At 42.3% G+C, this 11,094-nt stretch overlaps 2 protein-coding genes across 5 annotated transcripts; one reads left to right on the top strand and one right to left on the bottom strand.

The window, feature by feature from the left end:
* Positions 1-377: 377 nt before the first annotated feature.
* tubb5 (tubulin, beta 5) lies at positions 378-5,017 on the bottom strand. Of its 2 annotated transcripts, none has more exons than XM_020610905.1 (5): positions 4,716-5,017; positions 2,135-2,243; positions 1,808-1,915; positions 1,466-1,710; positions 378-1,347 (listed from the first exon to the last, which is right to left on the bottom strand). In XM_020610905.1, exons 1-5 carry the CDS (start codon positions 4,770-4,772, stop codon positions 535-537), a joined length of 1,332 nt encoding a protein of 443 aa, XP_020466561.1. In that variant the 5' UTR covers positions 4,773-5,017; the 3' UTR covers positions 378-534. The 2 variants fall into 2 exon arrangements, with proteins under 2 accessions (XP_020466561.1, XP_020466560.1); XM_020610904.1 differs by having other exon boundaries at positions 1,808-1,918; positions 4,716-5,015.
* A 1,344-nt stretch (positions 5,018-6,361) lies between these two features.
* Positions 6,362-10,864, top strand: flot1b (flotillin 1b). 3 transcript variants are annotated; one of them, XM_020610808.1, is made up of 11 exons: positions 6,362-6,512; positions 7,137-7,187; positions 7,730-7,805; positions 8,066-8,156; positions 8,823-8,966; positions 9,102-9,221; positions 9,561-9,656; positions 9,797-9,949; positions 10,219-10,400; positions 10,513-10,558; positions 10,685-10,864. In XM_020610808.1, exons 2-11 carry the CDS (start codon positions 7,145-7,147, stop codon positions 10,847-10,849), a joined length of 1,116 nt encoding a protein of 371 aa, XP_020466464.1. In that variant the 5' UTR covers positions 6,362-6,512; positions 7,137-7,144; the 3' UTR covers positions 10,850-10,864. The 3 variants fall into 3 exon arrangements, with proteins under 3 accessions (XP_020466464.1, XP_020466463.1, XP_020466465.1); XM_020610807.1 differs by having other exon boundaries at positions 6,363-6,576; XM_020610809.1 differs by lacking the exon at positions 6,362-6,512 and adding an exon at positions 6,607-6,653.
* Positions 10,865-11,094: the final 230 nt, after the last annotated feature.

Genomic DNA, 11,094 nt, shown 5'->3' with positions numbered 1-11,094 from the left:
TTTTATCTGTACTAAGCACTAAATCAGACAGAAAGTCTGAGAATTCACTTAAAAACTCTGAATAAGGAGCAGGTGGACGGTATACAATAACAAACAGAACAGGCTTTTGAGTTTTCCAGTTTGGGTGTGAGAGACTCAGGGTGAGACCTTACACCTCATTAAACATTCAAATATTATCTGCCAACAGTATTTGACCTACTGCATGTCTGCAAGCAGACAGTAAACCTACTTTTCCAGGAAACAGTACATTCAAATTCTCTGCCAGAGAAACAGCTGATCTCTATGTGTTAACACTCAGCCATCACTGGAAAGCCCTCATATTTACACCATTTTAAATCAGACAATCATTTATATGTAAGCAATAATGAAAAGACAAGTTTTCATTTGACAACTTTTATTCACAATGAATGACTGGCGATATCCAACGTACACTAAGGTTTGATTCTAGCAGTGCTCAACACTAAGTTTGCTACTTGGTTACTTTTGTGGTGGATACTTTTTGGCATTGACAACTTGACCCTCACATCTTGATCTTTAAGCATCCTCTTCAGCTTCCTCCTCAAATTCACCTTCTTCCTCAGCAGTGGCATCCTGGTACTGCTGGTATTCAGACACCAAATCATTCATGTTGCTCTCTGCTTCAGTAAACTCCATCTCATCCATACCTTCACCTGTGTACCAATGCAAGAAAGCCTTACGACGGAACATAGCTGTGAACTGCTCAGAGATGCGCTTGAACAGCTCCTGGATGGCTGTGCTGTTGCCGATGAAAGTGACAGCCATCTTGAGGCCACGGGGTGGAATGTCACAAACAGCGGTCTTCACGTTGTTGGGGATCCATTCGACAAAGTAGCTGCTGTTCTTGTTCTGCACATTGAGCATCTGCTCATCAACCTCCTTCATTGACATGCGGCCTCGGAACACAGCAGCGACAGTCAGATAGCGGCCGTGACGTGGGTCGCATGCAGCCATCATATTTTTGGCATCAAACACCTGCTGGGTGAGCTCAGGGACTGTGAGGGCACGGTACTGCTGGCTGCCCCTGCTGGTCAGTGGGGCGAAGCCAGGCATGAAGAAGTGCAAACGGGGGAAAGGCACCATGTTGACAGCCAATTTGCGGAGGTCAGCATTGAGCTGGCCAGGGAAGCGCAGACAGGTGGTAACACCACTCATGGTGGCGGACACCAGGTGGTTAAGGTCTCCATAGGTGGGGGTGGTCAGTTTGAGAGTACGGAAACAGATGTCATAAAGAGCCTCGTTGTCAATGCAGTAGGTTTCATCTGTGTTCTCGACAAGTTGATGCACTGACAGGGTGGCATTGTAAGGCTCAACCACGGTGTCTGACACCTGAGGACAGAAACACACAACTTTTCTTTTGTCTCATGATCTTAGGGGAGAACCTAAGGCAAAAGAAACCAAAATTAAAAACTACAAATTTTCATGCTCTATCACATGGGTATATTACCTTGGGGGAAGGCACCACACTGAAGGTGTTCATGATACGGTCAGGGTACTCCTCACGGATCTTGCTGATAAGCAGGGTTCCCATACCAGATCCAGTTCCACCACCAAGAGAGTGGGTGAGCTGGAAGCCCTGCAGGCAGTCACAGCTCTCGGACTCCTTGCGAACCACATCCAGGACTGAGTCCACCAACTCGGCTCCCTCTGTGTAGTGACCCTTGGCCCAGTTGTTTCCAGCACCACTCTGACCTGGAGGCGCAGGAGTGACATGCAAGTGAGCCATTCTTTCTTCCTGTCCATGAAATGCTTTAGTTATTCAGTAAGATAAATGTTTTATTTCACCTACCAAACACAAAATTGTCAGGTCTGAAGATCTGCCCAAAGGGTCCAGACCTCACAGAGTCCATAGTGCCCGGCTCCAAGTCAACCAGAATGGCCCTAGGCACATATTTACCTCCTCCACAAGAAAGAGAACAAGAGAAGGCAGGGAGCGAGAGAGAAATCATAACAGCTCAATAAATGCAGGAAACCACAGTCTTGGATGTTACACAGAATATACAATCCACACATTACAAGAGACATGAGAAAGTACTAACATCTCAAGCGTTATGCTTCATAGATAAAAGGCAAAGCTGAAAATAAGCACATAATAATGGTTAGGAAAGCAGCTAACCTGTGGCCTCATTGTAATAAACACTGATCCTGTCCAGCTGCAGGTCACTGTCTCCATGGTACGTCCCTGTGGGATCAATGCCGTGCTCATCGCTGATCACTTCCCAGAACTGCAGACAGAAAATGGAAGGTATTACATGATGGAAGTAATCGTTTATCCATTAGCAATACGGTTTATGGGACTTTAACAAGAAAAACAGAAGTGGGTTTGCATTCTGATGAAAGTTGCAGGATTTTTTTCCCCCAACTTCATCGAGCTATAACTGAACCTACTGTATTTCATAAAATGCAGCTGTTAATATTTCCATAGTCATCAATCGATGACTTAGCAGAATACAATAGATTTACATGTAAACTGCAAAGGAGGGAGCACAAAGGGGTTACAGATCACTCCAAAGCAAAGCTGAAAATAAACTCCTTTTGCAGGCAGTCACAGTAAACTGAGGACACTGTTTGTCTTCTGTATTCATGTCTTGTACACCTTTTACAGGCCACACTTAAGGGACTCTTCAAAAGTATGTATGCATAAAACCCCATAAGAGGGTGTGACTGCTGCACATGTAAGCAGCCATTTGCACACACACATTTCTCTGAAATGGTTCAACTTTTTTGGGGTCACACTTTCTGATTTTCTGCTAACTGTAGCAGTGGGAGGATTTATAGTAATCTGGATAAGTGGGCTGTATTGCAGATCAGTATTTAAGAGACTAAAGTCAGCTGTGGACCAAGTGCCATAACATTTATATAAGACCATGAAAAACAAATGACCAAGCGACCTTAATGGGGGAGATCGCAGCTGAAGAACAAAGAAAAAGAACAGAGTCAAAAAGAAACAGCTAAAACACAGAAAATGAACATTTGACAGTGATGTGATAAATAATGAGTGAAAGAATAAGAACAATAAGCAGAAAAGCAATGCCACACCCTGATCTAATTCACCAGCAGTTCTGTCAATCATATTCACCGGACATCTGAGTCAATGAGTCCTGGGGGAAAGGAAACCACTGTGGATCCTCACCACCAGACCACTCGGCAGTTATTTTAATACCACAGTGCTCAAACAGATATACCATATACCAGGCTTTTAAAAGGGGGTTTGATATACATTTATAACATTAACTCAATTACATTTATACATATAAATTATTTACTGTAGTTGGCATTTCACAGCAGCTATAAAATTCAATAAAGTATATATTATGGTAATATGTTGCATTCATTTCCTGTAGACACAAAAGACATCACCAGCATTTGCACATTAAGTCAATTGAGAAGCCAGTGACTTCCCCCACTGTGCATCAGCTGTTTCCTCCATTCCTCCCCCACCCTATCCCTAATTTGGTTAAGAGAGGAAAGGCATTGATTATGAAGACAGGCCCTGCCACACAGGACGTTAAAAATCCCAGTCAGCAGAGGATCACCAAGATAATGATGGATCCTGTAACATATATGGTTCATTGTTAATGTGGTCTGCAAACTTTATTTAAAAACCAGGGCAAGATTCTTCTGTGCACTTGAGATGTCCTACTTAAATACATGCTGTCTGTAGCAAATGATCAGTTGTAAAACAACCGGGGATAATAAGACAGGGATAATAATGTGCCCAAAATACACATACTCTGCTATTGTTGCTACAAGATAGGGCGGGTGATGTGTTGATGCAATGTAGCCTATTTGTGAGGCAGACTGCGGGGCCCTATTGTGTAGAATATAGTGTCAAATGAATTACAAGTATATATAAATTGACATTAGAAAATAAGTTAGTGTATTTTCTTCCTGTGAGAATGTCTATCTCAGAAAATGCAGTCATTTTAAAAAGGAGACAGATTCTTTACCAAATATTCATGCCACACCCTTTCTATTTCTTCCCTGCTTTCTCACCAGCTGAAACACTGTGCCATCTGCAGCCCACAAAGATAATCAATATGGGCTATTGATCCAGTCATTTGGTCTTTAAAAAAAAAGCAGGCCTCCCACCCCAGCTCCCACTCATTGTCTGAAATACCAGTCGTATCTGCCTGTGCAAGACAAAGAACCAGAGAGCGGGGCATACTGACTGGAGGACCCTGAAGGGGGAAGAATGGACAGATTTCTCCCCCTTTTCATTTCCCCAGACAATGCCTTGGGATCAGCTGAATCCAGTGTAGAAACGCAGACACGCCCGGTATGGTGTGAACAAAACCAGTCGAGACACAAGAGCCCCGTTATGCCGCTATTCCAGTGCGAACCCGGTCCGTTGTTCCACACCCACTTACCAGTTTCTATAGTGCACAAGATTAAAGCTGAAAAAACACAAAACTGTTGGCTTTTACTATTTATGACTGATATTCTGTCATTATAGGACTATAATGTGTTCAAACATACAAAAGGTATATGTTTTGAATCTTTTTTTTTATTCAGGCTATGCACCGGGAAACAAAGGGAGTCATTTGTCAACGTATATTAAAACAAAGATCTGCTACAAATAGACTTTTACAAATAAGTGGAATAGCCTGCGTCCTTAATGGAGAGCATAGGGCGTTTTATTCACTGAAAAAGGTCATTTGCAAATGAATAAATAAACAGTCATTTGATTTTCTTACCTTGGCACCAATCTGGTTTCCGCACTGACCGGCTTGGATGTGCACGATTTCCCTCATTATAGATGCGAAAGTTTTACAAGGACCGGTAGAAACGTTACTTTGTTAACTGGAGCAGCCGACCGCAGACTTGCTGGAGAGTGCAGGACAATAGATTTATAATGCTGGAGGATTTCCAGAACGAGGCTGGGGCTGGATGGGGCGTGGCCAGACTCAGACCCTGCAGCTGCGCACGGAGACCGCCCAAGGGGAGTGGCCAGGGCCCTGGAGGATGGGGGGGCTCGGCTGCAGATCAGGGACTGGAAATTGACCCTTTCCACTGCAGACATTTTAACATTTCATAGCAGAAACTGCACAAATGTAGCTGAAAATATTCGAGAACTCAGCCATGTTATAATGTTATTAGATACACAGCTGCTTTTCCTACTGTGGCGCTCCACTGGTTCGGATGAGCGGAGCCGGTCTGACCCTATCCTATACTGGGACATCCAACTATCCAGATGTGCGCTGGCACCTAGGCTGACAATGAGGAGAACACCTTCTCTGCCTTTTCTTGGATTTATTGAACAAAATAGAGAATGCAAAATGAAACTGCTATATACCTGGCACCGTCTGCCCACAGGAAAAATGAAAAGCAAAAAGGAAAGCAGTAGCAACACCCTCTCTGGACATCCCATGTTCCGCGCCAACTGGACTCACATGCCCACCTGTTACCCTTCTTATACCCTCACACACCTGTCCCTCCCCAAACCCCACATTGGACAGAACAACACAACATTCCCCAGGAAATAGCGGCAACCAATACAAACACACTGATTTTGACAGTAAGGCCGCACCCACTCAACACAGAACAGAACATGAACACCAGCGGCTGGTCAGGGCCTCCACACTACTATCACATGTCAAAATGTTCAAAGTTTTTATTAGATTGAGAGATAAGACCAGAATTTTCCTAGCTGGTGTCCAGAAGCACTCAGTAGGATGTAAATAAAGTGACTTACCTGCAGAGATGGCATACATTTCAGTTTCAAACCAGGGAAAAACGGGGGTCAGTCAGCTCAAGCAGCTCCTCAGGGTTCTTTGGCATTATTTGGAAATATCTGGGCCAGTGGTGTAAAATAACTAAGCACATTTTCTCAAGTACTGTAAAATTTTGAGGTAGCCTATCTGTACTTTTAAGTACTGTATTTTCATGTATGTTACTTCAAAATTCACCACATTCAAGAGGCAAATATTGTAGCTCACCTTTACTCAACTATATTAATTTGATAACTTAGACTTACTAGAGACATTTCAGAATCAAAGGATACAATATGATGATAAGATTTTATTGGTCCTTGTTGAGAAATTCACTAGCTACCTAGCAGTAATTAAGTATATAGCTTAAGAAATGTAAAAATAGCTCCACCTTTAGCAGCTGTATCATTAAAATGATGAACACAATAATGAGCACTAATTATAGTCAAATAGATAGATAGATAGATAGATAGATAGATAGATAGATAGATAGATAGATAGATAGATAGATAGATAGATAGATAGATAGATAGATAGATAGATAGATAGATAGATAGATAGATAGATAGATAGAATTGTCATTACTGGCCACTAGATGGCGCCAGACTGGCGTCACAGAGACTGGGCGTGGTCAGCGGCCACTTCCCCCTATTAAAGGCTACAGATAGACATTTTTAGCGTCCCAGTTGAGGAGATACGGATTGTTGTTTTTAAAACAACAACAACAACAACAAAAAACAAAAACAAAGAAGAAGATTGTTTTTTTGTACTGGCCGGATATCGGTACGTTAAACGGAACTATCAGTTGGATCTGTTGCATCGTTTCGGAGCAGTTCATAACCGCAGTGTAAGGAATACTTTCTTCCTCGGTCGTAGCTGGCGTTATCGGCCCAGACCCGATTCCGCTTACATTGGACAGCTAATGTTAGTTAGCAAACATCTAGCTTTGCAGATCGTTATTAAGCCAGGTTTCACACTTAACATGTCAAATATCTGACGTTATTCTTCAAGTTTTTCTGCTCTATTTGACAACATAAACACCGTCAAGGCTGCTCTGTACTGGAGTTGTTGGGGAGAGAACAGTCACGATGGAGATATCCTGTTGTGTCTGTGACTTAGGTTATTACCATATCTTATATACATAAAATGCTGGGTTAGGTATAAGGCTTAGGGTCACTGGTTCATTAACCGAATTACTTTATTACTTTTACTTTTACTTTTAACTTCAGAATCAACAAAATACGTGACCTTCCTAGCGTTAAACACTTGGTTTTCCAAATTGATTTGACCATTTCCTAACCCAAAGTCACCCCAGTGATGTTAGAGAACACGTGTTTTCCTTTGCTAACTGTAGTACTGTGTATACTTTTACAGTGTGTTGTATTAATTAGTTTGGTCTCAAATTAGGAATCAAGATGTTCTACACATGTGGCCCCAATGAAGCCATGGTAGTGTCTGGTAAGATATGAACTTGAATTCTATCTGGTTACATGATCAGTCTCCATAATTCAGTGTTGATGCAAACTGCATGAGGTTGTCCTAGTATAATTTATAATAAGTCAGTATAATCTTGCAATAAAAGGACAGAGGTTTTGTGTAAGTGGACCAGTCAGCTTGTGAGTGATTCAATTGTGACATGAAAAGATGATTGAGCAACACTTAACGATCAGTTTGGAGTAAGCTAGGATTGTCCCAGCTTACAGTAATTCAATTCAGTTATATTCAGTTTTATTTGCATAGCACCAAATCACAACAAAAGTCATCTGAGGACACTTTGCATAAGGTCTAGACCTTACTGTTATTATTATAACACAGAATAACCAAACAAATCCCCCTTGAGCAAGCATTTGGTGACAGTGGGGAGGAAAAACTCCCTTGTAAGTAATGTGTAGGCTATGAATGAAAAGTAGTATTTACACTGTTTCCAAGTTGAACTATGTCCTTGACACAGCTCCACTACAGAGATATTGGTAACTCTCCTCTCCTCTCTTTCCTTCCAGGGTTTGGTCGTTCTCCTCCTCTGATGATTGCTGGAGGAAGAGTGTTTGTGTTCCCATGCATTCAGAAGATCCAGAGGTGATCCAATTTCCAGCCTCTCTTGCTTTTATTTTATATCACTACGGCATAGTGGCTTGACATGTGTTCAGCAAATCAAGGAGACACACATTTATATAATGAAGAACTGGCATCTGTTATTTTAAAGATTATCAATCCAATGTGTGCTGTATCTGTTAGCGGGCTGCTGGTCATTAGCAGATGCACTGATTTAATTTCCTCCGTCTGTCTCTTGCTGTTATTTCCATTTCACCCCTTCCTTTTATGCCATTTCTTCTCAGAATCACACTCAACACTATGACTCTAAATGTGAAGAGTGAGAAAGTGTACACCCGTCATGGGGTCCCCATCTCCGTCACTGGCATTGCACAGGTATGCTTTGAGAACTGCATGACCGAAATACTGTAAGGCTGTGAAAATATTTTTGCATAGACACCAAAAGGCAGGAATTGGGGTCAGCTGCTTTTTTTTTTTTAACAGGAAGTCCCACTGAGATCAAGATCTCTTTTTCAAGGGAGACCTGGCCAAGTGTTGATTTTAAATCAACACTCAGCTACAGAAATATTCTATTGCCCGCACATGCCGTAGTCTTGTTGACCGACTGACAGATTAATGAACAGGAACAAGTAACTACTGAATGATTAGGTTGGAAATAAAGCAACATGGGAAAATTAAACTAGTTAAAATAAATTTACAAGAACAAAAACTCCCCTATATATTCATTTCACTCATTCATTTCAGATTGTTCACTGTGAGGGAAAGGAAGATGGAAAAGGTCCCAGGTTAGATGGACAGCGTCAGAGGGATTCCCCCACTGGGAATGAATTTAAATGAGTTATTGCTTTTTGTAAATGAAAGCTGCCTGTTTTTGACCAAATAGAATAAAGACATGCAAATCATCATGCAGCATCTTTTAATTTCTGTGCTAGTGACTTGGCTTATTGAACTGTAAACATAAAGTCAGACAAGGCCAGCTTTCTGTCCAGCCTTGTTAAAAGCCATCACTGTGTCACATTTTATTTCTCCGTCCTTTTCCAGGTGAAAATCCAGGGCCAGAACAAGGAGATGTTGGCCACTGCCTGCCAGATGTTCATGGGTAAGTCTGATGTTGAAATTACCGAGATTGCCCTGGAAACATTGGAAGGACACCAGAGAGCCATCATCGCTCACCTGACTGTGGAGGTTGGTGCCCAGACATCTTCAGCCGGCTTTGCCTGACATTTTCCACTCATGAAAGAGATTTCAGAGGCTTTATGTTTACGATTCATATACTCTATGTAATGACGGTAACAAATATCTATATGTCTCTTTGTGCAGGAGATCTACCAGGACCGTAAGAAGTTCTCCGAGCAGGTTTTTAAGGTGGCCTCTTCTGACCTAGTCAACATGGGAATTGGTGTTGTCAGCTACACGCTCAAAGATGTTCATGATGATCAGGTACTTTATTTCTGTTTGGGTTCATTTTCTGCCATTACTAATGACAAAAATCTGATGATCAAAACACCATAATCAGTGGGGCACAGGGCATCTGTAGTGCCACTGTGAGCCCACATCTTTTACATGAAAGCTTTTAGCCTCGGATGATTTCCTCTGTTACGGTAATGCACTTAGAGGATTGTTACTGACTCACTGTGTCTGACTCAGTCAACCCCCAACCCTTCTGAGTGATAAGCGAGGCCTAAGTGCTTCTCTGGTAGCCACACTATCTCATATTTATATTTGCTTAATGCACTACCTTCCTTTTTACTATTCAAACTAATGCTTTTGCTCTCGCAGGATTATCTTCACTCCCTGGGTAAAGCCAGAACAGCCCAGGTTCAGAAGGATGCCAGGATTGGAGAGGCTCAGTACAAGCGGGATGCTGTCATCAGGGTAAAACACTCCTTTGTTCTTTCTTTACTTCTGTCATTCTGGCTATTTGTTCATTTGGGCAATCTGGAAACAAGACTAATCCAATATTTGAAAAGAAATACTTAAATTTCTCTGTTTCTATCCTGATACTCAATTTATAGGAAGCCCACGCAATGCAAGAGAAAGTGTCAGCTCAGTACAAGAATGAAATTGAGATGGCAAAAGCCCAGAGAGACTATGAGCTGAAAAAGGCAGCCTATGATGTTGAGGTCAACACCAAGAAGGCTGAGTCAGAAATGGCCTATCAGCTTCAGGTACAGTCATCTGTCTGTGGTCCATCAGCTTCAGGTACAGTCATCTGTCTGTGGTCCAGTCCTCTAGGGCCGTTGAATTTACTGTGGTTTTGTTACGTTATGCCTGGTCAGTCTGTTCAGCTTGTAGAGAGTTCACAGGTTTTATTAGGCTTGGCTGGTCAAGTTTGTACTAAGACCAGTCCAGAATGCAGATTATATCTGCTCATTTTTTTTCTCAGTGATCTAAGGCTGAGCAATGTTTGATGTTTTTCTTCTGCCTTATTCATTAGGTGGCGAAGACCAAGCAGCGCATTGAGGAGGAAAAGATGCAGGTTCAGGTGGTGGAGCGGTCCCAGCAGATTACTCTGCAGGAGCAGGAGATCATCCGCAAGGAGAAGGAGCTGGAGGCCAAAGTTAAGAAGCCTGCAGAAGCAGAGAGATACCGACTGGAGAAGCTGGCTGAGGCACAGCGGTGAGTACTAGAGTATCAAATTGTTGTTAGTTATGAAGAGAGCTGAATAGTTTGCAGTCACAAGGGCGTGAGCATCTGTACATTTGAGGTCATTCTCGCATTTCTCCTGCAGCCTGCAGCTCATCATGGAGGCTGAGGCAGAGGCTGAGTCAATCAAAGTGAGTTCATGTGGCCTTTGTGTCCTCCATTCTTTTCCCCAGCTACTAAATATCATCATTGTCAGTGCTGGTAGTCTTGCGCCCTTCTATTTGAAGCTTAACTGCAGTTTATTTGTGTGCATGTAGATGAAGGGTGAGGCAGAGGCTTTTGCTCTGGAGGCTAAGGGCCGTGCCGAGGCCGAGCAGATGGTTAAGAAGGCAGAAGCTTTCAAGCAGTACAAAGAAGGAGCCATGGTGGAGATGCTGCTGGAGACACTGCCTCTGGTCAGTCTGACTCCCATGGGCGGATGAAGAGATGGTGGACAGTTGACATTAGACCTGTATTAGCATTACGATTATCAGGACGGTTTTGTTTACACAGATCTTTTTTTAAAAATATTTTTGTTTTCAAATCTTTAATAGGGCTTAATTTAATATTTAGAAACCTAACAAATATTATTAAATCTTTAAGCAAGTACTTTTAGTTCAAGAAAAGGAGCAGAGTTCATTTTGGAATCCAGTTTCTGCAGATTTCTGTACTTCTTTCTCCCCCCCCC

Source organism: Monopterus albus, unplaced genomic scaffold, assembly GCF_001952655.1.
Source record: "Monopterus albus unplaced genomic scaffold, M_albus_1.0 scaffold107.1, whole genome shotgun sequence".
Lineage (NCBI taxonomy): Eukaryota > Metazoa > Chordata > Actinopteri > Synbranchiformes > Synbranchidae > Monopterus > Monopterus albus.
Note: the sequence above shows the minus strand (reverse complement) of the source record. Positions and strands in the feature narration are given on the sequence as shown.

Excerpts from the sequence above, each read along its gene's own strand:
- flot1b (XM_020610808.1), top strand. The coding sequence starts at position 7,145 with ATGTTCTACACATGTGGCCCCAATGAAGCCATGGTAGTGTCTG. Across the intron at positions 8,157-8,822 it reads CCGTCACTGGCATTGCACAG|GTGAAAATCCAGGGCCAGAA; the intron begins GTATGCTTTGAG and ends GTCCTTTTCCAG. Across the intron at positions 9,222-9,560 it reads AAGATGTTCATGATGATCAG|GATTATCTTCACTCCCTGGG; the intron begins GTACTTTATTTC and ends TTGCTCTCGCAG.
- tubb5 (XM_020610904.1), bottom strand. The coding sequence starts at position 4,772 with ATGAGGGAAATCGTGCACATCCAAGCCGGTCAGTGCGGAAACCAGATT. Across the intron at positions 1,711-1,807 it reads ACCTGACAATTTTGTGTTTG|GTCAGAGTGGTGCTGGAAAC; the intron begins GTAGGTGAAATA and ends CTGCGCCTCCAG. Across the intron at positions 1,348-1,465 it reads GTGTGGTGCCTTCCCCCAAG|GTGTCAGACACCGTGGTTGA; the intron begins GTAATATACCCA and ends TTCTGTCCTCAG.